The sequence below is a fragment of the Cyanistes caeruleus genome, chromosome 6, assembly GCF_971803275.1.
Source record: "Cyanistes caeruleus chromosome 6, bCyaCae1.hap1.1, whole genome shotgun sequence".
Taxonomy (NCBI): Eukaryota; Metazoa; Chordata; class Aves; order Passeriformes; family Paridae; genus Cyanistes; species Cyanistes caeruleus.
The window spans coordinates 21302987-21327008 of record NC_141706.1 but is presented as its reverse complement, the minus strand read 5'-3'; the positions used below and the strand labels follow the sequence as shown (position 1 = coordinate 21327008).

Genomic DNA, 24022 nt, shown 5'->3' with positions numbered 1-24022 from the left:
AAGTCAATAAACCTTGCAGTGCTTCAGCTCGACCATCTGTAGAATGGAAATAATAAAAATATTATTCCCTGTCTCCCCAAACTGCAGTGAGGCATTGAGATGAGTATTGAGTCAGAGTGCTGTGAGTTGAGAAAAGACAGATTTAAACTTTCCCAAAGTTCAGAAGTTTGCATCCCCTTCATTTCTATTTGGGAGGCTCAACTCCATTTCTGCAATTGTAAATCTGTTCTGCCAGCTCTGTAGCTGGTTGGAGTCTGTTTGCTTTGTGTGAAGATGCATTTGTGTCCATAAGAGTGTCACTGTGAGTCAGAGAGGTGTGTAACACTTGGGGAGCTGTGGCAACAGGAAAAACGTGCACAGTTAGGGATGAAAAATGGAACAGAAACCATGGGACTAGTAGTTAAATTCTTTACATATTTCAGAGCTCTCTCTCAAACAATCCACTCAAGACCCAAATCTCATGAGCCCATGCTGTATACTTTTAATTACTACAGCATCTTTCTTCTTTGGGTTGTTTTGCAGCTGTGAGATGGAGTGTGCTCTAGAGCCCAGGCATCACCAAGACATATCTTTGTGCTTGTCCCTCTGCTCCCTGAGAAATGGGATGAGGAATGTTCTCAGTGCACGTATTTGCTCGCAGCCATAAGTCTTGGTTAGGGCTTAAGCATATGCAGCAAAGGGACAGTTGGGACACATGAAATACTATACAAGTGAGCCTTGCTAAATTAGCTTTGAGTTGTTTCTAGCTATAAATTGTTTTTCCTCTTAAATTTCATCTCTGATTCTGGGTCGTAGCTGGAAACAGAAGTGCTGAAATACAAATCCAGGCTTCCTGGTGTATTTAGCTCAATGCTGGAGTCTCCAGAGGTTGAGATAAGTTCCAGAGATTATTCCAATGGTTTGTTTGCTCGTTGAAAGTAATTTCCAGATCTCTGAGTAGTTCAGAAGGTGAAACAATCAATTAAATACACTCATGTGCATACTCACATGCTCAGAATATCCCCAAGGTGGTTAATGGGGCAAAATGTTTAAAAGGCACCAGGAGCCCAGTTTAGGAAAGCTGCAAAAACCACAGCAGTTTGGACACCCAGCCTCTTCAGAGACTGCAACTGGAACGTCCCACATCTTTTGTGTGTTACATGCAAGCCAAATAACAAGCAAAAGAGCAGCATGATTATTTCGTCAGAGTAAAATGTATTTTTTCTGTAATGTTCATGTTGCACTCCAAAGTAGTTCCAAAAATAAATATACACATGCAGAATATTTTCCTTTTTCCTGTGCTCGGTTGGCAGTGGGTGTTTTTTTTTCACATAAACCTCACTAAAAGTCAGCCATATGGGAAGGGCTTACAGTGTGTTGTAAACAGCAGGTTCAAATCAAGGCTAAACCAGTGCTCTTGCTCCAGCCAAAGCCACAGGGTGCTTCAAACTCCCATCTATTGCAATATTGGAAACAAACTACTGTGCAGTAAATTGCGAAGACTATTTCTTCATGTTGCTACTCTTATATGAATTCTTTTTCTTGCAGCTATGAACTCAGGTGAAAAATATGAGACAAAACAAAAGGAGGAAGGAAAAGCTTTTTCAGTTACAGAACTTTTTCATGTTCTTAAGTTCACATTGCAAATGAATAACTTGAGGAGATCTTTTATTCACATATCCTAAAATTATTTACTTCTTGATACGTATTTTATTTTACGTTTGGCAAGATAGCAGCTGAGTCCTGAAAATCAGCTTGGCTTAGATACTTCAAAGGAATTTTATGGTTCTGAAGTGACTTTGAAAAAAATTCTGCCTTTTTTCTAATTCTATGAGTTTTAATCCTGGTCTGTACATGCAGATTCTGTAACAGTCAGTAGAATTTTTGGGAATTCTCTGTGTATTTATTTTCCCATGAAGTCCTGAAAGCAGAGTTTTGCCTTTCTTATCTTATTGTCAAATGATTAAATATCTTTTTTTATTTTATTTTAAAGTTTTTAAAGCAGTAGGAATTTTAACACCTAATAATCCATGTGCCGCTGAAGTTGGGAAATATTAAGGCTCGTGTTTTACTCAAAGACATTATTTTTTCTGCTTTAGATTCACAAGACTTACCTATCATCCCACTGACTGATTTCCAGTGTATGTCCCTGTCACTGACAGAGCTCAGTGCATCCTGTGTATTACAGTGGCAGGACTCCAAGGCAGTATTTGGTTATCAGTTTATTCACTAGATTTTTCATTTTAAATCCCTCTTGAGCTTTTCAGTATGGCTCAAATAAATTATTAGTTGGCTTAGAGTGCTAGCTGTAAATGTTTGGGCCTTTATTTGAGCATTAAAAAAGGCCTGGGAACTATTTCAGGGAAAGTATTATTAACAAATTCTGCATGATAAAAATCTACTATTTGTTTTGGTTTCAAACCAGGATTTTTTATTTTGGGGAAAAGGCAGGGAGGAGGTTGGTGGCAAGGAGAGCCTTTCGTATCAGCAGCAGTGTCATAATTACACAGCGGGCCTGTCTAGAAAACAGGGTTTTAAAAATTATACAGAAATCTTTATAGCCAAAGAGAGAGATGCCTATGGATTGTTGAGGAGGGTGTCCAGCAGCTGGGTCAGCTGGTACAAGAGTCCTGCTGGAAACAGAGGTTAAGGTTTCATTAAGAAAGCGTTTCAGACAGTTAGAAGGCACACCCTGATTTCCAGGAAATAGGTATTATCCTTATTAACTCTTTGAATGCAAGTCAAGGTGCAGCTATTCCTGGGAAGCACCCAGAACATGCTGGAACATGAGCAAGGTTCCTTCAAAGGGCAATGCCCCTCCGTGTTTTCCAGAATTACCCTGTGCCAGTGGAAATTCCACACAGTGATCCTCATCATCTTCCTTGCATATGTTAAATGCCTTTTACATGGTGTTTCTGGTGGCACATTGGTCTTGCCAGGAGAGGCTGAGATTCTCAGTTGGTATTTCCAGGTGTGTCGTGGAGAGTGGAGTTTCCCTGTGCAGCCTGCACTTCTTTAGCAGGGATATCCTTCATAAAACCGAATTTCCTACCATCCTCAAGAGGCAACCAAGGCTAAGACTTTTGATCCATGTCTCATAAAACCACATGATCAGCTCTTACTGTTTTCTTTTCCCTCTGTATTTTCCCTGATAATCAGATCAATGTGTACAAGAACTGGCTTAACAAAGTGGGCTATAGGGTCAAGATGGTTTCTTGTATCACTGAAACTGAGTAAGGCAAGAGATTAATGGAAAATTTTCACCTCTAATCACTGGATGGATTTATATTTTCCATCCATTTCTACAACTAAAAGTCTTGGAGAGACTTCTTTTAGTCAAAATTTGAAAAAGTAGACTAGCACTGACACTAATTGACTGTGCAGACTGAAGCACCTCCAGGGCCAGCCCTGATTTGAATGCTCCTGGGAGTAATCCTAAAGTGTGTTGTTGATAAAAATTAATTATTCTTGACTGTGCTTCTGCTGCTTTTAAAGTTAATGGCAAATGTCTGGTTAGCTTTAGAGGACCTCCAACCCGCTGTATTTTCACACAGTGATCCCAAAACACAGTCTGCATGTCAGACTCCCAGGTAAAACATGCTTCCTATTCACCTTGTGCAAAGCTGGAGATTAAAATGTGCGCTTCAGCCATCCAAAAACCATTCCAAGTTTTTTGGCAATCTTCTTACTCCACAGCATTAACAGTTGCAGTTCTGTACAGGGAAAACAAATTTGTCTCCCCAGGGATTTCTGCTGGAAAGAGGTAGTTAGAGCCACTTAGGGAAACAGGAGATTGTGCAGTTTTGTAAATTGTTTTCAGATTGATAGCCCTCGTGGCAGGTGGCTCTGCAGAAGCCTCTCCAAAGTGCTTCCCCAGTGTGCAGGTACTTGGGGCAACATCTCAGGAGGGCAAGCTGGTGGCAAGTAAATACAGAGAAATGGACAGGCTTTGTCACGAAGAAGGGATGTTATTCAAATAGTAAGAAGTCCTAAACACCTTATTTTAGTTAGACATGGCAAAAATCAGCTTTTTGTGGGAGAAGAAGTTCCATTAGAAACCTCTGTGTTGTTTTATGTGAAGAGGACTACTTGAACAATGTTTTCCATCAAGACTTCTTGGAATCATTGATTTAGACCTTTTCATTGTGGTCAGCATTTTAATCCAAGCGCATCCACAGGCTGAACTTAGTCTGCTTTGTTGTCTTTTTATTCCTTTCAGGCCCTTTGGAATGGTGATAGGGTTTTTACTTTTTTAATGGAACATTTCAGTACTGTCAAGATTCATTATTAAGCTAAAGTAATTTATGTGTTTCCAAATGAAAATAGTTTGCCAGTTCCAGTCCTTGAAATATTTCAGTATTCTTAGAGGTTAAAAAAAGTGTGATATGCCATCATTTCCCATACAACAGAAATTCTGTTTTCTGACCAAGGCATGTAATGGCAGCTCTTTTATCTGTAAAAGTAACCAAAAGTGGGGTACTGAAGCCAAGTAGTGAAGCAGTTTGTCTTCCATTAAGTATATTCCCCATTGTATTTTGGGGTTTATTATGCATATACACCTCTTGGGTTTTGCCATCAGGAGTGCTTCAGATCCTTACCAAAATCTTGTAAGACATTACCCACTATAAGACTTTGTTTTAATTGTGTGCATATTTAGCCACCTGACCTCAAGTTTTCCATTTTGGGCATCTCAGATTAAAATTTATAGGAATGTTTTAGCTGAAAAGCTTCAGCTATTCCAAGCAAAGAGATAGGAAGAAACTCATTGTTTTCTGCATATTATTGTGGTTATTTTTAAGCCTAGCAAGCATTTTGTGATGCTCCCCTATATCCATATTTTGGAATGAAGATGTAAAATTCATCTAGAAGTTGAATCCCAGGTACATTTATTCTTTCTATTAAAAAATAGCCCAAAAAAGACCAACCACCAACAAAACAAAACCTTGACTTTTTATTTGACCAAAGTAAGAATATCTAAAATCACACATTCTTAGCGCAAGAGGGGCAGCAGATAAGGAGAACACGTGGAAATGGAATGAAGCTGCTTCAGGGGAAGTTCAAGTGGGACATCAGGAAAAGATTCTTCACCCAGGGTATGGCTGGGCACTGCAACAGCCTCTCCAGCTAAATGGTCATAGCACTAAGCCTGACAAAACTCTTCTGGAAACAAAGTAATACAATTCTTTACTGGAACATGCATAACTACTCTTTCTTTCCTTTCCTCTTTTTTTTTTGTAAGAATGTGTGAGCTGCAGGTCAGATGTTCAGAGAAATCCCTTAAGTGATTATTTACTTTTTCCCTGAAGCATGGCACAGTTTGTTGTTTCTGTGGCTGCTTGCACAGAGGACTCTGCAGAGAAACAGCAGAATCCAAACTTCCTTCACCAAATAAGAAATCAAAATATGGGACTTTATTTCCTAAGCTGGATTTTTCTAAAGCTTCGAGTGACAAGTTCCTGAGTAAATACTGCTGTATGAGCATCTATATTCTTGCAAGAGGTTAGAGGGGTGCTGTTCCCCTCCTGTGCTTGGAGCCTGCATGCCCAAAGGCTGAACGCAGCTCTGAGATCTCAGCTTGCAAACACAGGTTGGAGTAGACTTGTAGTTAGTAAGTAAAGGGTTAATGAAGGAAGATGAAGTTGATTTGAACTGAAAAACATCGGTTCAGTTCCTAGGTTTAGCCCCAGATATTTTATGTGTGAGCACAGGAAAGACATTTAATCCCTCCATATCTCAGCTGCATATGTATAAAACAGGAATGAAAATCTGATCTTTGTCCCACCCCTTGTTCTTATCTCATCTCTTTAGAGCATGCATTTTTCACGGCAAGGGCTGTTTCTCTCTGTGTGTGTGGACCTCAGACAAGGCTCCTGAAGTGTTACTATCATGTAGTAGGAATAGTAACAACAACAACAACAACAACAACAACAACATATGGAGTTCAAATTCTGACAGACAGCTCTGAACCATTGCACATTCAGAAGAATGAAACACAGTCAAACCCAAGACAGCAGTTTTCATCCGACACCAAATTTAACAGTTTGGCAGGGCAACCAAATTTGGTGTTATGTAAGCTGGGCTTTGCAACTTCAGCCCTGGGTTTATTTATGTGTTGGGGGGATTTTCCTTCCATTTCCATATGGTTCAGTCTGCAACTGGCACTGTTTTAGGGCTGGCTCGCTGTGGGTTCTACCCTGCTGCAAACGACGTTTGGAAATCTGAAAGGAAGGTTTCTTTAATTAACTGAAAACCAGAGCCCATAGTCTACTTGATATGAAAAATAGACCAAATTATAGTGGTATTCATAGCCTGCTGGAATGGTTGGTTGTTTTGGAAAAAAATTGTTTTTAAAGGAGGCTTGCCAAGAAACTGTTCTGTCAGGAAATGATAAATGGCAGTTCGGAGACTTGAGTGGCCTGCGCTGTATGTGTGTGCCTTGGTAACTGCTGACTCAATCCTGTGTGCTCCTGATGGCTCCCATATTCGCAGCGAGGGAATTTACAGTCCTGATTCACAAACTCATTACTGTCCTGCAGTTCAGGACTTTTACACATGGCCTCAGGATTGTTTTATATGAAAACAATGCAAACACATTTCTTTAAATTACACTTCAGATAACCTTTTGGTTTTCATTACTTTTACAGTGTATGCTAGAAACCTTGCAATTTCTTTTCCAAAACTATAGTTTGTCTGAATATTCCCTGCCAAGTTTGGTGTTTTCTGTTCAAGTTGGACTTTGTTTAATGGTACGTTTTCTATGAAGCTGTGAAGTTTTAAGAAATTTAAATAACAGAACAGTGAAGGCTTGGCTAGAATTTGCATGACAGGGTTGGGTTTTAAAAAGTAAAAGAAAAGACTGTCTCTGTGCACTGAAGAAAGGTCTGCTTTGCACAATGCACCATTTAGTCACAGGAGTTCTTTGCAGTGACATGTGTCATTTACTAGATTCTATTACTGTAGGGGATATGTTGCGTGCAAGTGGACAAACCTTTGGAGTGTGCTCTTCTGAGTGCTAACTGTGATCCATCTTTTCAGGGCATTTATATTACCTTAATCCCATTGACATCAATAAGTTTACTCCTCATTTACTCTGGAATGAAAGAGGAGTGAACTGGGACTATTGTATATTTAGGCGACATTGTTGCAAAACATGTCCCGTTCCTGAGTCAGCGGAGGGAGAGAGAGAGGTTCATGCAGTACACAGAGCTCAAGGCATTATTGTTTTTCTAACGTTGCCTAATGAATCTGGCTGAAAAGGGTCGCACAAACGGTGGAAAAAATTTGCATCTACATGTCCATGAAAATTTATGCTGTGTTCTTGTAAAGATGAAGTACAGATTAAAGAGTTTGGAGATAATTTGATAGAAAATATCACTGATTCATTGCCTTTAGCTTGAATATTAGAGTTCCTAGGCACCTTAGGAAGAATTTGTGTATTTGGTCATTTGCATCCTTGAAAACCTTTTTAGCATTCACATAGGAGGCAGTTGTGAAGATGCCAGATACTTCAAGGATCTCTTCTCTGCCCTGGCTCCATTATTTTTCTGCCCTGGCTCCTGTTCTTTGCTATTTCTGAACAAATCCTGCCTCTGCTTCCCTTTTATTTACACCGTATATGGCACTGGGGCGTAGAGCAGCTGCAAAAGCTGCAAAAAGCTGCAAAAGGATGGAGAGCTCTGCCCACGCCCTCAGTGCTCCTTGCCTTTGGTAGATGCTGTTGTTTGTATACTGAGGGCAGCATGACACCTTGGGGTGTGTTTAATTGGAGGCAGCACCTACCTCAAGTAACCTTCTGCTCTGTGATTTCCCAGTGACAAACCCGCTGACAGCTTTTACATGCAGCGATTAGGAGAAGAGTAATGTGAAATGCAGATATCTCTGCCCCCTACAGCCACTTAGATGCTGGTTTCCACATAATATGCCATTGATTCTGCGAATTTTGCATATTGAGCTAGGGGAAGTACCAGTGCTGATTAGCATCATTGTGAACAGGGACTCTCTGGGAAGAACTGAACATGACTTCATGGGGAACTACATCAGTGAAAGAAATGAATGCTGACCTTGGCCTTTGAGTTCCAGCATAACTGTAGGTGCATAAATAGCACATGCAAATCACAAAATGAGTAAAATTAAATTATTTGACATTTCTCGCATGCTTACAAGTTTTGCTGGGTCAGGTATTGGTATACAATGAGAGATGGGAAAAAGCGTTATTAACATGAAAGTCAGAAGAATCACAGAATCACTAAAAATAGTGCTAAACTTGAGATTTCAACAGCAGTTTCTGATTACTGTCTTAATTTCCTCTATTCGTTTCAATATTATATGTCCAGCAATGGGGTATTCCAGTCTTTCACCTTTAGAGACTTCAGAGTGTGAATCTGTTTCCAGGGCTGCCTACTTTTGCAGCACTGGAATGACTGCTCCAGAAATATAATGATGTCTGTCTCCTGGGGTGGCTGATTTAAAACCTTTGCCATGAGCAGTGACCCCCGAGTGAGTGAAGTGCGTAATTAGTACAGGTGTTCACTGTACTAACAAAAGCATTTATAGGCTCAGGGACAGTCTGCAAAGATTGAGTTAATGTCATTTTCCACACAGGGCAAGCTGCTTTGTCCAGAAAGGACATACAAGCCCTAAATTAACTGTAGAGTTATAAACAGACCATAATTACAATACATAAGGAGAGAAACCTCATTTTGACCTCTTGTATTGTGCTTTCGCTTGTATTGTGCGAAGTTACAGACTATGTGTTTCACTTCTATCCAAATACATGGATCTTCCTCAGTGAAAAGCTCACCAGGAGTCGAGGGCACTCAGAGAGTAAGGGAAGTGTGGAGCATTTTGCAGCAATGCTTTGCAAACAAGCTTGACAGCGTTTCCTCTGTGTGAAATATTCCTGTAGAAATGGTTCCCTGGAAAATGGCTTTTATTTCTACGTGTCAGTTGCACTAGAGAAACGCTGTGATTTAAGCGAGCTTACGCTCTAGCCAGAGGCTTGTTTTGCTATTGTGCTAGATGCTCTGTTGTGCAGCAGCAGGGGGAAAAAACACAAAGAACCAAGATAAAGTTATATTTGTGATGATGTGTCTGTGTGTCTGCACATCATCTGCAGGCTGTGGATTTATTAGTTTTTAAGTCAGTAGAATTGTTGTATAAATAATGCATATCAGGGCTGGTCACACACGGTCTCCTACTTGTACATGTGCACTGTGAGTACTCCCTGAGCCAGAGAGGAGTAAGTGCAACCAGAGCTCCTCTGTCCTCTCTGAAAATCAGCTTTTAAAAGGCAGAGTCAGACATTTGTGTCATCATGACGGTCCATGTCCCTTCTAGAAAGATGCACTGGTGTGGTTATTGTGGGGATTTCAGGTAGTGTGGGTGCTGTTCCTGGCTCAGGCATTGTTTTCTGCAGAACCTGAGGCAAGTGATTTCACTTTCTGTTGTTTGCATTTCCTCAGCCATGAGTACTGGGTATGATAAATATTTTGATGCTTGGAAGTCAAAAATGAAAACAGAAGCACTCGGTTGTGTTTATAATTTTTGTTATTCCCACTGCTGTTCTGGATTTATCTTAAAACTTGAAAAAGTTTATTTCTTGATGGCTCTGGTATTTTTCAAGTCCAGGCTGGCTGGGGTTCTTCTGAGCAACCTGGTCTAGTGTATGGGTCTGGGGCAGGGGTGTTGGAGCAGTCAGATGATATTTAGGGTCCTTTGTAACCCAGGACATTCTATGATTCCATGAAAATATAAATCAACAGTTCAGGTGCTGTGAGCAGAAGCATCTTACATCCTAAAGGAACTGTGATGTTTGAGACTGAAGTCTAAAAGAAGCCCTTTCACATTTCTGACACATGTCAGAGCTAAAGCTGTTAGTCAAATCACATAAAGCCATCCATGAAAATGGATGAAAAAAATCTGTATTAATTCTGAGTAATGTAAGCATTTTAATCTGTGAAGTCCTTAGTAGGTACTGTGTGACAACTTTTTTTCAAAGGTTGCATGATTAGGGCTGAATGAATTTCTCCTGAGTAGCTGATTACTCTCTCTATTGGACTGGGGCAAAAATACTACTTAACAAAAGAGATTAGCAGAAAAAAGAATACAAATTAATCCAGAGTAACCTCTGTCAGTCATTCAAGGAAAATATGTAAGGAGAAAATAGTAAATATCTGCAGTTAAACCAGTTTGTGTGGTGATATCCAGATCTTCCAAGTAAAGCACGGTCTGGCTCCTGTGAACATCAGTGATCAATCTCCAGGAGGAGCAGGCTGCAGCTTGCTTCAGACACAGGGTGCTGATTCTCTGGTGCTCCCTTCCTGGTGTGCCACTGTCCATGAACTCTCCCTGGCAGGTGCCCAAGATGAGCTTGGTTCCTCTGTTGAGGACCACCCTTTATGTGACAATTAAAGGGGTGTCTCTCATGACTTGCAGCTACTGAAGGTCCTGTAGAGCTCTTTGGCTGTCTCAGACAGGATTCAGTGCTTCTGCCACCGTGATGCTTTCCCCTGCTTTCGTTGTATCGCTGCTTTTTGTTCCTATCTGTAAACGCTGAGGCGTGTTACCCTGTGCTGTGAAACAGATGCTGCCTCCCATCACTGAGAAGCTACTTTTTGTTATTGATTAGCAGGGGTTAGTGCAGCCCTCGATGGCAGGGGCTGCATGGGAGAGAGCCAGCCACGTGTTCATGCTCTGCCTTTGTGCAATTGATAACAGTCCTGGTTGGAGGTGGAAACAGAGAAGGGAAACGTCACAAAGCTTTATGTTCAATACTGTCACCACCCCTGCCTGAAGAGTCTCCCAGCATTTCATCATGTCTAGACTATATGTACTGTGTGATCTTGTGTAGTAGCCTCCTCTATCATAATATAATATTACAAAGCCCTAAGCCCTTTTTAGTTTTGAACAGAAAATGGTCATCGTTATCTTCAGAATGAGCAATTCAGGCTACTGCCTAAGAACCAGAAGAATAAAAGGTGGATGCACATCTAACATCTGGAGCTGGGCAGATCATTTAGTCTTCAAGCCTGTCATAATGATTAATCAGCTAGGAAAGACTGTGAGCCTTTTATCCTTTTGCTTCCACCACGGAGCAGTTGCTTATGCTGCTACGAGATCCGCTTTTGAGTCATGGTTTACCAGTCCAAACAAATGCCCAGCTTGGCTGTACTGCTAAAAGAAGTTACTGACAAAGAAATGCACTGAGGATTTTTTGTTATCTTTGTCATCCATTTAATTTTTCGAGCATGTTATTTTATCAGAAACATTTGCTTACTTTTGAAGGCATTATAGCTTAAAATGTTATGGAAAAGAGCCTTGATATTTTAACTGACTCAAAACCAGAGGGAAACCTGCAATGTTAGTAATTGGGAAAGTTAATCTATGCAGAACTTGTTACGAATAGCAGCCAAATTATCTGTCTCTTGGTTTTCAAAATGTATGAAGCCTCCAAAGTGTTGGGAAATTGCCTTAACACCATAAGGTTGTATTTAAGCAGTAGGCAAAATAGGAAACAGATATAAGTCTTTAAAATCTAGTTTTTGAGACCTTGGTGTATACAGAAGGTCTGTTTTCAGGGTTTCCTCTGCAAGAAAGTTGGTCAGAAGGTAACTCTGGAAATTTAAGCCAATATTCTTGCATAGCTGGTTGGCTTCAGAATTTGAAATTTTAAGCAAAAATGTCTAAAACTACAAAATGTGTAACAAAATAATCACTTCATTCTCTCTGAATTCAACTGGCAGAGCTGTTGAACTCCTGCAGGCATGGTAATGACTTTGTATGACCCATGAAATTTGACTGAAAACCCTTCTTCATTAGCAGTTGGTTGTCTTTGTTGTAATTTTGCTCCTGGTATCCATAAGATCTCCTAGTTTGCCTTTATGAATAACACCATGACAGCCAACAAGCAGTTTCTTTTCCTTGTAAACATGGGTTTCCACTGATAAATATATTGCATTCTAGTTCACTCGTTGGTTATTTGCTGGGTTGTGATTGATTGTATCTGCCTCCACTTTTTGAAGTGCTCAGTAAACAAATTAAATGTGCTTTTGGGATCCCCTTTGATTTTAGAGGGTGCAGAGCACCTGCATCTCCTCTGGATTTCAGTGGGGTTTTGCTGGTTGCTTAAATTTCTACAAAATGCAAGTGGTTTTACTTTTAGAGGATTCTGAAGGAGACATTTCCAGGGATATGATTTCAGCAGAATTGAATGATGGCTAAAGGCTGAGGGAGTAGAGTGGGCTCACAGACTTTTTATCACCACTGAATTTCACCTCTGATCTCTGCAGCCCCTGGGAATGAAAAGTGCCTTTGGAATTGTGTGTGGTTTTCTTTCGTTCCACTGAGCTTTCCCGCTGAAATTTTCTGTCTTGCATCTGTGTCTTTGTAAAACTTAATGCAATGGCAAAACAAGAAGCTGTCTCCTTTCTGAGGAGCAAGCTCAAGCAAACAGGAGCACAGCCCTGGTTTTGTGTGCTCAAAATGGGTGCAAACTTAGCACCTTATTTATCACCAGGATTTCTAACCTTCAGATGCCATGGCCCATAAATGACTTCTCCATAATAATATTTATCAAAGTATTTCTTGTCTAATTATTCATGCTGAGCTTGTTCTCTAAAAATTTCTCTTGAAAGAATCTTTTAAAAGTTTTTTTCTTTTGAAAACAGGTTCATGACCACATCAAACAGAGATTCATGTTGCCGTTAGTTTAATTACCAGCAGCCCTCAGGGAAAACTCACTCAAAACTCACTTTGTTGTAATTGCTTCTCTCCCTTTCTCTCCCCCACTCTTTTTACCTTTCCATGTTTGATTGCTGCAGAAGTCATCATATGCTTATGCATTTTTAAGCTCATTTTAGGTACTAAGGGGTTTATGCCCTTTTCTTGCCCATAAACTATCAGTTTATAAATAATTAATAGATTATGGATGCTGGAAAAGGAGCTGGCAAAAAAATCCACTTTTTTTTGAGATAACAGTTGAAGTTATCTTCGTTTTTTAACTTTAAGCAAAAAGGCAGATAGTGGTGTCCTCCCCAGTGCCATGCCATGAGATTAGATCCATAACCTGTGGATCTATTCCAGGCATAAAAGCCACTGCACCTAGTCTGGCTTTATTCCCTTTGAAAAGCAGCATGGATGCCTCATTGGGATGAAGTGCAAAACATAACATAAGCAGTGCTGACCTAACACGACATGATACATGGCAGATTTGCTTTAAAAAGAGCAGCATTCTCAAATCTGTTTTGAATTAGAAAAAGTGTTTGAGGGAAAGAAAGGAAAAAGGGAACCATTTCGTAGCAGGCCTCTGAAAAATAACAGTTCGGAGGAGGGAGGGAAAATTGTCAGGCAAAACCTTACAGTTAAAGCTGAAAAATATATTTCTAACACTGGGGATTATGAGTGTATATCTTATTCTTTGTTTTTATTTAAATAAAATCTTGGCAACTTGAGTGCATACTATGATGGTCCAGCATGAGAACAGCTACTCAACGGTGAAATTTTCAGCAGTGCTCTGGCAAGAGGTTATTAGTCATAGTCCCAGTATCATACAAGAGCCAGAGCCAAGGATTCAAGAAGCAAAACATTCCCCTTTGGAGATAGGTCAAGATTAGTCACTTTTGTTTTCTTTAATGGGGGGAGGGGGACAGTGGGGGTTGGGTTGATTTGGGGTTTATTTTGTTGGGGGTGAAGAGTTTTGGACACATTTTTATGCCAGTTGGGTCTTGTACTCTTCACTTTTTAACCCTAAAGTGCTGTAAATATGCCACTGTTCCGCACCGGGAACGAGAATCTACAGCTAGGGGAAAGCTTTTGTCTGACAGCCAAACTTCTGACAACGAAAATATGGAGTGATATTCAGAGGCTGTACTGCTGCAGTTAAGCCAGCAGAAAGGGTCCTCCAGAGGCAAGAACCACAGGGAGTTTTCTTCACATCTGTGGAACTGAAGCATCTGAAATACAAGTGCCTGTTAGCTGAACAGAGCCTTTCTTTCCTCTGCAGATAGGTATTGGGGTGCTCAACCAGGAGGACCCCATGGAGAAATACTTTGCTAAATAAGAATGTGATGGAGAATGAGAAAGCAACCTATTTTCAAGCCTCCTGTCTCAGTAATAAAAGAACAGAAAAGTGCTGTGAAGTTTTCCTTGAGACTGGAAGATGTGCCTGGGACAGGGAGAGTATTTTTAAGGTTTTGTTAGAGCCACTCATCCAAGCTGATGTTAAGAATGTTTATTGTCTTTGAAGGTGGGAGGATGCTGCCTCGGTTTTCCCCACGTTGTGCTGGGAATAACAGGACTTACCTGCTGTGCTTAGGTGCACCAAGGTTTGCACAGTGCTGTAGATGCCCTAAACATGGAATCCTAGAACTTCCTGAGTGGGAAGGGATCCACAGCTCTCATCAAAGTCCAGCTCCTGGCCCTGCAGATGACCATTCCACAACTCTATTCAAACTATTACACAGAGATAAGGGGCTTTTTTCCTAGTTTCTTTGATCAATATTTCCACTATATTTCTTGTTATCTCAAGCCTGTTTCCCATACTCCATAAGGCTGGATTTCAATTTAAGCATAATTTGGGAAGCTGTTTATGATTATGGTGCTGGATGGATATCCAGCGATTTTTGCAGATGCATTAACTTCTAATACTTCTGGTAATATTGATTCACTTGCAAAGAAAGAATCTCTCCCTTCTTGCCAGCTCGTGTCTTATTTTTAAACAGAGAGGGAGGAAAGTTGTGTCTGGTCAAGGAGATACTGTTTCCTGAAGGTGGGGCTATAATTAATGGAGATCAGCTAATTCTTGAAAATATCAGAGTGCTCAGATAATAGGATAGGGGGATTTGATCATCTCTGGCAGTTTCTGACAAAAGTTATATTTAGAGACAAGACCCTCACCTTCACTTTCCTGGCTTCATGAAAGGGGGGAAAAATATTCCAAACTCCCTTGTTTATCCACTGACATACTGTTAATTTAGAGGAAAGGGTTAAAAAAATAAATAGCTGTCCTTTGTAATATTTTAGAAGAAAAAAAATGTTCTATCCTGAGGCAGTGCTGGGCCAAAGACTGTAGATTTTGGATGCTGTTCTAACTTGAAAATTTCCATGTGTTTTAAGTCTCGTCTGATTTATCTAAAACAAGAGTCAACCACAAATTTTAATTGCTTGGCTATAGGCTTCTGGATGCCAGATAGATCTGTGAGCATTGCACACATCTGGGCATGGACTGAGCACTGGGAAGCCAGCAGGACCGGCCCGGGAGCCTGGGGAGTGGTGAGCCAGAAGATAGGCCTCATGGCCCAAGGCTACATCTAGAACTAAAGAAAGGCTCTCAGGAAAAGCTGATTTCCAACAGTCTGGGTGCTTTAAAGAAGCCAAATATTTTTACAGGTTGTTAATAAGGGGTGACAAAGCACTGAACCAAGACCACACTTCTCTGCTCTCTCCTCTTCAGTGGCAGCTGTTTCTGACCTTCTCCTGCAGCCACACCCATCATGGTCCTCATTTCTGTCTTGACTTACTAGCGTTTAAGTCATCCCTTCCCAACATTTTTACCCTTGAGCCTTTCTGAATCCACTCCACTTCTAAAAGAATCACAGAATCATCACAGAATGATTGTCTGGGTTGGAAGGGACCTTAAAGGTCATCCAGTTCCAACCCCTTGCCATGGGGACACCTTCCACTAGACCAGGCTGCTCAGATCCCTATCCAGCCTAGCCTCAAACACTTGGGGCTTCCATATGGATGGGGCATCCATAACTTCTCTGTGCAGCTTGTTCCAGTGCCTCACCAGCCTCACAGCAAAGAATTTCTTTCTTACACCTAGCCTGAATTTCCCCACTTCCAGTTTGAACCCAGAAAATATATATATATATATACTTAAAAGAAGTTCTGTTCCAAAATCTTTCCACCTTTTGAGATCTTAGACTCCCTAACAGTCCATGACCAAATGTATTTCGCTCTCCTGTAATTAATTCTCCCAACTGCCAGCATCCTACCAACCTCTTTGTTGGAATGAGTGGTTTGTATTTATCTTACCTTGCCTTTTGTTAGTCAAGCAGCAAGTTATCAACAAATAATCTTATGAAGATGACCTGTAAAAAACCAAACCAACTTGTTTGTAATTTTTGATTTCTACTTATTCCTCAAAATTTTTAAGATCTTAAAGGAATTGATCTCTTACATAAGCACAATATCTGTTGATGCTGCTTGTAGGGAAAAGTGGCAGTATCATAGAAGAGAGTTTTGATAACATGCTGCTAATATTCTGGTATTTGGTCTGCTGTATTTTGTAGTATTTATTTCATCACATATTACTGAAGTGGCTTTTTCATATCATTTTTTTAGTTTCTGACCCATCAGAGTGTGTCTCTTACTACCATTGGTTTCAAATGTAATTCAGGGAAGACACCTAATCTGAAAAATAACATTATAGTTGTAACCTGCACTCTTCTAAGAATAATGAAAGAAACGGAACTGAGTGAATAGTTAACCAGAGATGTCATATTTCCAGAAACTTTGAGGAAGCTTTTAGAAAAACATACTTTTCTTTGAGAAAAAGAACATTTGGAAAAGAAAAATAATTCTCTGAAGTTTAGGTACTTGTTAATCAAAATTGCTTTCCCAATCCTAATGGAAAGAACAGATGCATAAATCAGCCATGTAATTTCTCCCATTTCCTATAGCTTGAGCATTTGCTGCCCTAGATCTTATACTGCACAGCCAGAACAAAATTCTCCAAACAAACAAAAATTACTTTAAAGTGCCACAAGTGTTACAGTCAGTAACCAAAGGGCTACATGCTGGTGTTGCCAGTTTGTTTTAATTCCCAAAACAATTTTTAAAAAACGTGTGTCAAAACTGAGTTTCTTTACAGTGCATTAGGAACTCACTGTAGAAGTCAAGCCCTTTGTAATAGTTCACTGATATCAAGATAACTTCTGGAGAATCAGAGCCAGCAACTGGTTTATAAATCCTGGTTGTTGCTGAGCTCTGATCCTGACTCAACGGCTCAGAATTTTCTCCCCAGGATCATCACCCTCTGTTGGATGCACAAGCAGCGCACCCTGATCAATGCTGAATTCTCAGCAGCTGTTCAAGGCTCTTACTACAAAAAATAAGTGGGTTTTTTTATGCTTTTGAGAAGTGTAAGATAAATATTTTCCTATAAAAATACACAGCAAGATGAGAACAGCAAGAGTCTCAGTTTATTGAAAAACAGAACAATTTTTAGTATCTAAAGCAGAGATTGTCACTGATAGCTTTATGCAATAGAGCTGGTTTTAGAACTCAGGGTGTAGCAAGTGCCTTTCTTTCCAAAGATGCTTCTTGTCTGAAAATTATCCACTTTATTTGCCAGTTAAGACAGTGGTTGCAGTATTCATATATAATGTTTTCATTAACTAGAAAGAGACTTATCCATGTAACTCTCAAAACCTGTCAATTTTGTTCCTCAGAAGCTCAGCCCTCCTGATTTTCGAGCAACGATCAATCTTATAGTAGAGTGGCTTTTCACTGGTTCCATTTCTTCTATCCTTTCCCCAGACACCACACACATACTTTCTTCTTTGGCCAACTCTCGAGAAAATCTGCAGATAGTCTGGAGCAAGTCTTCCTCCATGCAGATTACATTCTTCTTTAAACACCTCACAGGCAGGAATATAACCTCCAACAAAACTGCTGCCTCATCTCAGGCAACAAAATAAACATGTCAAAGCCAGAAGTTCTGATAGGGGCTTTTGCAAAAATCTGGGATCTTGGGTATTGCAAATGGAAGGGAGGCACATTCCATGATTTTTGAAGAATCACACACCTGAAGAAAGAGGCGTTCCTTAATAATCCTGAAACCATTGGTCTCTCCTGAGAGACCTATTACAGAGAAATCTTTAAAATAAATTCTCTGGGAAGATTCCCATACCTATCCTTGAGCTCCTCTAGAAAGCCACTCCTAACATCGTACCTGTTCCTGTCCTCAGAGCCCTCCAGGATAAGGCATTAACTTGCTGAGATATCAACATGTGAGAGGACTTAGCAAGAAGAGGAGCCAGGGGAGCTTCTCTCTGAAGCTTCCTCAAATATTGTGAAGAACTTAAATAGGAAGAATCCCATCGAAGACAAACGTGATTTATAACCACTTGTTTTCTTCCAGAACAGACTCACTGTTGTTAAGTACCACTGGATACTGATACATTCCTTCATAACATTGCCATTAACAGGTATCACAAATTCTGGAATATTTTTTGCCTTTCATCTTTTCTCCAGATGAGTCACTGGTGGGCCTGGTGATTATTTTGTTAGCAGAAAGGACTTTTTTGTTTGTTTTTATGAAAGATAAAGCTAGTTTATTACTGAGTGTGGCACTGAGCAGCAAACACTTTAGAGATTTGATACAACATGGAGAGATGTTCAAAGAAAGCATCATCTTTTGCTACACTCCAGAGCAATAGGGTCCTCCTTAGTAACAGGCCACCAGAAGTGATAAATACATGAAGGTCTCTCCAGTCCTCTTTGGTTATTTTGAAATAGTGCCTTCAAGAATTAGTTCACTTTGAGACAAAAAGCTGCATCCACAGGAATGAATGCTACTTAAGTCAGCGCAGCTGACTGGGAAGTTTAATGTTGTAAAAGCAGCTGAAATCTTCCTTTATCACATTTTCATTCAGCCAACTGTTGTTTGCGTCCTGGCTTCCCTCTTCTCCTTCAGCAGTTTCATGCTTGGCTTTCTTTACTGAGGACAAGGACAGCACCCCTGAAGCCACTGAGGCAGCAGTGATCTGGTAAAAATCCTCTTCGTTATGGACAAAAAATCTGCTTAATCAGTCAGCCATGTTAAGAACATAGATAGTTATAAAACACCATTCTGTTCAAAGGGACTATGATTTTTACCCTTAATATTTGCTTTTAAAATCCCTGAGGATGAGTATGGAGGGCAGATGACACAGCTTTAATCAACAGCATTAATCAACCTTGATGTCTCCAGATCAAGGAGCAATGCTTGGAATAACCTATTAATAATTTGTGGTCTTTGTGGCTGAAATTATGTCAAACTCAAAATTTTGTCCTTCAGCTTCCTGTGGCTGAAAATACTCTTCCACTCAGCTCTGTAATTGTGTCTGTCATTGCCTTTTCCTGGTAAATTCCTGTAATTAGTTTTGGGAGTAGGTCTCCAAAGTGCTACCCTTTAGTTCTCCATTACAGGGGAGCTTAAAAGAAACTCTTCTGTCCCTGGACTTGTCCCTGGAGCCAGCCAGGCTTCTGTGTTTTGTTTTGGTTTGTTTGTTTTGTTTTTAAAAGCAAGGAAATAAATTCATTGTTGCATATTATGTTCCAGATCATACCATGAACTTTTTAGGAAAGCTTAAAATTACAGAGTGTTGCAAGTTAATACAGCGTGAAGATTTGTGGGATTTTAATAGATAAAAATAATAGATTATTTTAATTGAAAATTATTTTGTTCTTTCAGTAAGAACAGTCTCTGTTTTGTTCAGTAGCACCTCCTGGAATGCTTTTGATCCCTTTACAAATATTATTACCTTTATAAACTCATGTCACTAAGGCTATGAGAATTGGGATTGTTCAGCCTGGAAAAGAGAAGGCTTTGGAGTGACCTACTTGTGGCCTTCCAGTACCTGAAGGGAGCCTACAGGAAAGATAGAGACTATTATAACAGCATGTTACAATTTTCCTCATGATGTGCATTTAAGATTTATTTGTGTGCTAAACTTTCAGCCTTCGTGAAGAACTGTTTGGTTATGGGTTGTTTTTTTTTCTCAGTGCACTGCATGAATGGGATTTTATTCCTTTCTAAGAGATAGATTCAACACTTGTTTAAATCTTCTTCTCCCCATCTGCGTTCAGTCTATGATCCTTGGATTTTTATTTTTTTTTAAACTTAACTCAGAGGATGGAAAAATTTTGTATTCATACAATATTTCAGTAAGACTTAGGAATAACTGTGGTGTGTAATTTCTGAACTTTCAAACACTGCTTCCTCTTCCCAACAACTGTGAAATACAAAGGAAATTATTTGCATATAAAGAATCTGATCATCCAAACATCATGCTTCTAATGAAACATAAATCAGCTACAAAGAGCTTACTTAGTTTTTCCTAAAGGAAACAAATCAGTCTGAGTTATTTTTCTATGTAATTAAAAATGTTTGCTTTTTTTAAGTAGAGAGATCAGAGTTGTTCAAAGCGGTTAAGATTAGAGCAACATCAGCAGTTTTTCTGTTTGCTTTACTTTTATTCGTTCTGGCATCAGAGCTAATTTCTAATCAAGTAAATGTGTTTGAAAGTATGATTCAGGGGAGATGATACATTTCTCCATGCTAACTGTGTAAGGCTGGCTTAATAAAAAGGATATTGCAAACAATGACATTTTTCTAGTGGGTATAATTATCTCTGCAGCAAGCAAGTGAATGATGTATTTCAGGATGTATGTTTGGATGATGACAGGCAGATTGGGCACGATAATAAGCCGGGCTGTTCACCAGCAAGCCTCTTTTTCTGGTACATCAGAGGGCTGTGATGACAGTAGAAGTTGCCTTCTGGTGGCTTTTACTTCTCCTTTTAAAATATCTCATACTTTAAGCAGATACTCCTTTGGCAGAATCAAGAATAGGGGCCCCTCGTCCCACTGCTGCCTCATTTGCCAATGTCATCTTTCCTGATAGAGCCCCAAGAAGCAGAATATTCATGTACAGAAATCCAGACTGCCCCTTCTCTTGTAATATCCAAGGAACACGTTACTATTTGGGATTGATTCAGTCCAAGATTGGTACAGAGCCTACTGAAGCCATTGGGAGTCTGTGCTTGCCAAAATCTACCACTGAGTTCAGTGTGTCTTGGAGCAAGCCCTTCATGGGCACAGAACCCCCTGGGAAATGGAAAGCAAAACTGATTAAACAACAGCTAAACACAACCAGCCTTCTGGACCTCCCTCCACAAAAGCTTTGTGGCTTTAGAGCTCTGCCCCGAAAAGCAGGAACATGGAAGACGAAGGTCTTTACTTTTAATCTCATAAGGCTCAGATCAATAACAATTAGCTCCTGCCTCTGCTTCTGTGGGCCTCCTGCACACCACAGCTGCAGCAGCCAGACCTTGTTGCCTAGAAGAAATTAGACAATTATCTCTGGGAATTTATTTCCCAGCAAGAATACTCACTTCTCACTTCTCCCCAGTACTTCATCACCAAGATGCACAGCTGTTGAAGGACTATCCAGATCTCAGTCCAACCTACTGTCATGTTCAATAGTTCATCACTGCAAGAGTTTCATGAATGCATGTTTTCCAGATATATCTCCAGTCTGTGTTTCCTCTGGTAATCCCTGCCTGGAATCACAAATTAAGAAACATATAGCGAAAAGACATTTTTGCAGAAGGAAAAGTTGTCTTTTGGATTCTGAAGATAGCTGTTTGTCTGGAGGTTTTCACTGCAGTCCTTCCAGCACAGTTGTCTCAGAAAACAAACAATATCTGAGCAGTGGGGGATGCAGGAATGAAGTATTTTTGTAGGTTTCAGTACCACTGATTTGTACTGTGACACTTGGATCATCACAAGTTTGCCATCTGTAATGGGCACCATTTTGGCAAAATTTGTCTTTTTTTAAAGGAAGGAATAAATAGTGATGAAATGAGAACCTGATGATCTGCTCAGTTTTCCATCTGCATTTTCTTCTAGAAATATTGAACTTATCTGTTCTTCAGCTTCCTCATTTCATAGAATCTCATCTTTCAACAGCCATTTCCATCCAGAATTACTAGTGTTTCATGTACCATCTAGGGTGCTTTGCCTAATGTTTTCAAAACCAGCTGCAAAGTATAAATCTCTGGCACCTCATATTTTTAAATCACTGTATCTGCTTCCCTACCAGTTGTACAAAGTGTTTGAAAAAACCCAGCATTTTCTCTATGGTGGAAAAACATTTTAGTCTCTGCTGAAATCCTCCAGGTTTGTTGATGTTCTGCTCAGCCTTACTGTCTTTTACTATCCTGTGTGATACTTGGATGACAGCCAGGCACATATAAATTGCTCCCACTCATGCTCTCTCTGGCAGTTTTATGTGCCTTTCACTACTTTCTAGCAGATATTTTAGGCAACAATTTATTCCTATCACTTTTTTTTTGTTGTTTTTTTCTGTTTGCTTTCTTTTCCCTTTCTAAAAAGTATTACATTTTTGCCTAGAATTTACTCAGTGTTTTAGAATCCCTCTGGATCAATGGGTCAGAGACTTTAATGACAAAATTGAGGCTTTCTTATTATGCTTGAAGAAGGGAGTAGAAAGCCATAAGGCAGAGTGTTACTGACTAATTTCAATGCTTTTACCATGCCAAGGGTCAGAGAGTGGTCAGGACTTTGAAGCTGGAAGTGCCCATCTTCCCCTTGGAATATCTTGCTCAGTACTTAGGATTCAGGGCAGAGAGGATGCTCCCAATGCCAGATAAAAGGGGTGACATTGGGTACTTCTTGACTGGGAGATGCAAGAAACCAGACACTGGATCTGTGGTGCTCCTAGAAACACCTTATTCTCAATTTTCCTCTGAGTACCACAAATATATGCCAAAATACATCCATAACCTAACCTCTCTTAGGTATCAGCATTTTCTCCTAAACATTAGAAGAAAGAGCAGAAAAAAGGGGAGAAAAAGAGAAATTAAATAATTTAAGGAGCCTCTATCTAGAGAAGAAAATGAGCATTATGGATACAGGCTGAGCTCCTGGTATGTCCCAGTCAAGAAATTAATTTTTCTTTCTTATAATTAATTAATAAGATCAATAATCTTGGAATCCTTAGCTTCTGTCTTGCTGAGGATCATGTCACTCAGATAGCAGTCCTAGGGAATGCTGTGCCCACTGGGTTTTGGGAGCATAAAACTGACTCCCAGCTGCTATTCATCATAGCAGCAAAAAATACCTATGGACATTTTCTGGCCTGTTGTTAATTGAGCATAAATTGAGCAAAGAGCATCACTCAGTCCCAGCTTAAGAATTGATTAGATCACTGCAAGTCAAGCAGTTATTTACTAGAGCATATTGGTATTATTAGGGCATAGAAGCGTGCTAGAAGTTTGTAATAAAAAAAAAAAAAAAAATGGACAAAATAGTAACCCAAAAAAAAACCCAAAAAGAAACCAAAAAGCCAGAATTCAGTTCTGGGATTTAGTTCTCCATTCCAGCAGATCTCTTTAAAATCCCATTTGTCATGTTCACTCAGATATAAAATGAGTGTCAAAGTACACACCAGAAGTGAGTATGAACAAGCTTGTCCCCATCCAACCCTGACCTATAACATGAAAATTTCTAATGATCTCTTTGATGAACTGTGGATCTGTGGTATCTTCACAGAGGTTGTTGTGATCCTAAGTAATGTCACACGTATGTCACCCGATTTGTTGCAATTTTCTTGCGTGCTGCTACTGAACAACTTTGCCCTTGTAGGTCACACAAATGGACCAGAAGCTGAACCGCATCACGGACATGCTGCATCATCTGGTTTCCCATCAGCAGGGGGATCAGGGCAACAACAGATCACCTCAGAGAGGCAACAACAACGCCAGTTCAGAGCTTTTCCTCCCTAACAACACCCTGCCCACCTACGAGCAGCTGACAGTACCGGGAGGGAACGAAGACGACATATCCTGATGTGGTGCGAGTCTGGGTTGGGCTGATCCTACTTTTCTCCTCTGAACAGGACTGAGTGTTGAGAACCTGGGAGAAATGAAGTTCATCAGCCAACCAAGAAATCATGCAACTGCTGTATCTACACCACTGGTCTCCAACATGCTCTTCCAAAGTTACCCACAGTAACCAAAGGATTGCCAGGCTTTCTTCCACCAGGCAGAACTTCCAGAACTTCCACGCTGATTTTGTTCCTGAAAAATGATCACAACTTGCTGTTTCTCAAAAAGACCAAAATGATGTAAAGACAGGCAAAATGGCAAGGATTTAGAGCTCCTGTAATAATAATAATAATAATAATAATGATAATAATAATAGTAATAATAATATTCTAATAATACTTGAACTTAGATGGAAAAAAATGCATTCT

The 24022-nt window shown here is 39.9% G+C and overlaps 1 protein-coding gene across 6 annotated transcripts in view; it reads left to right on the top strand.

Moving 5' to 3' along the window:
* KCNQ1 (potassium voltage-gated channel subfamily Q member 1) overlaps positions 1 to 23745 on the top strand; it is a 330957-nt gene extending 307212 nt beyond the window's left edge. For all 6 annotated transcript variants that reach the window (XM_086892640.1, XM_086892638.1, XM_086892636.1 and 3 more), the window contains one exon: positions 23413 to 23745. In XM_086892640.1, the coding sequence (XP_086748766.1) occupies positions 23413 to 23616 (204 nt within the window). In that variant the 3' untranslated portion in view covers positions 23617 to 23745. The remainder of the gene's footprint in view (positions 1 to 23412) is intronic.
* Positions 23746 to 24022: the final 277 nt, after the last annotated feature.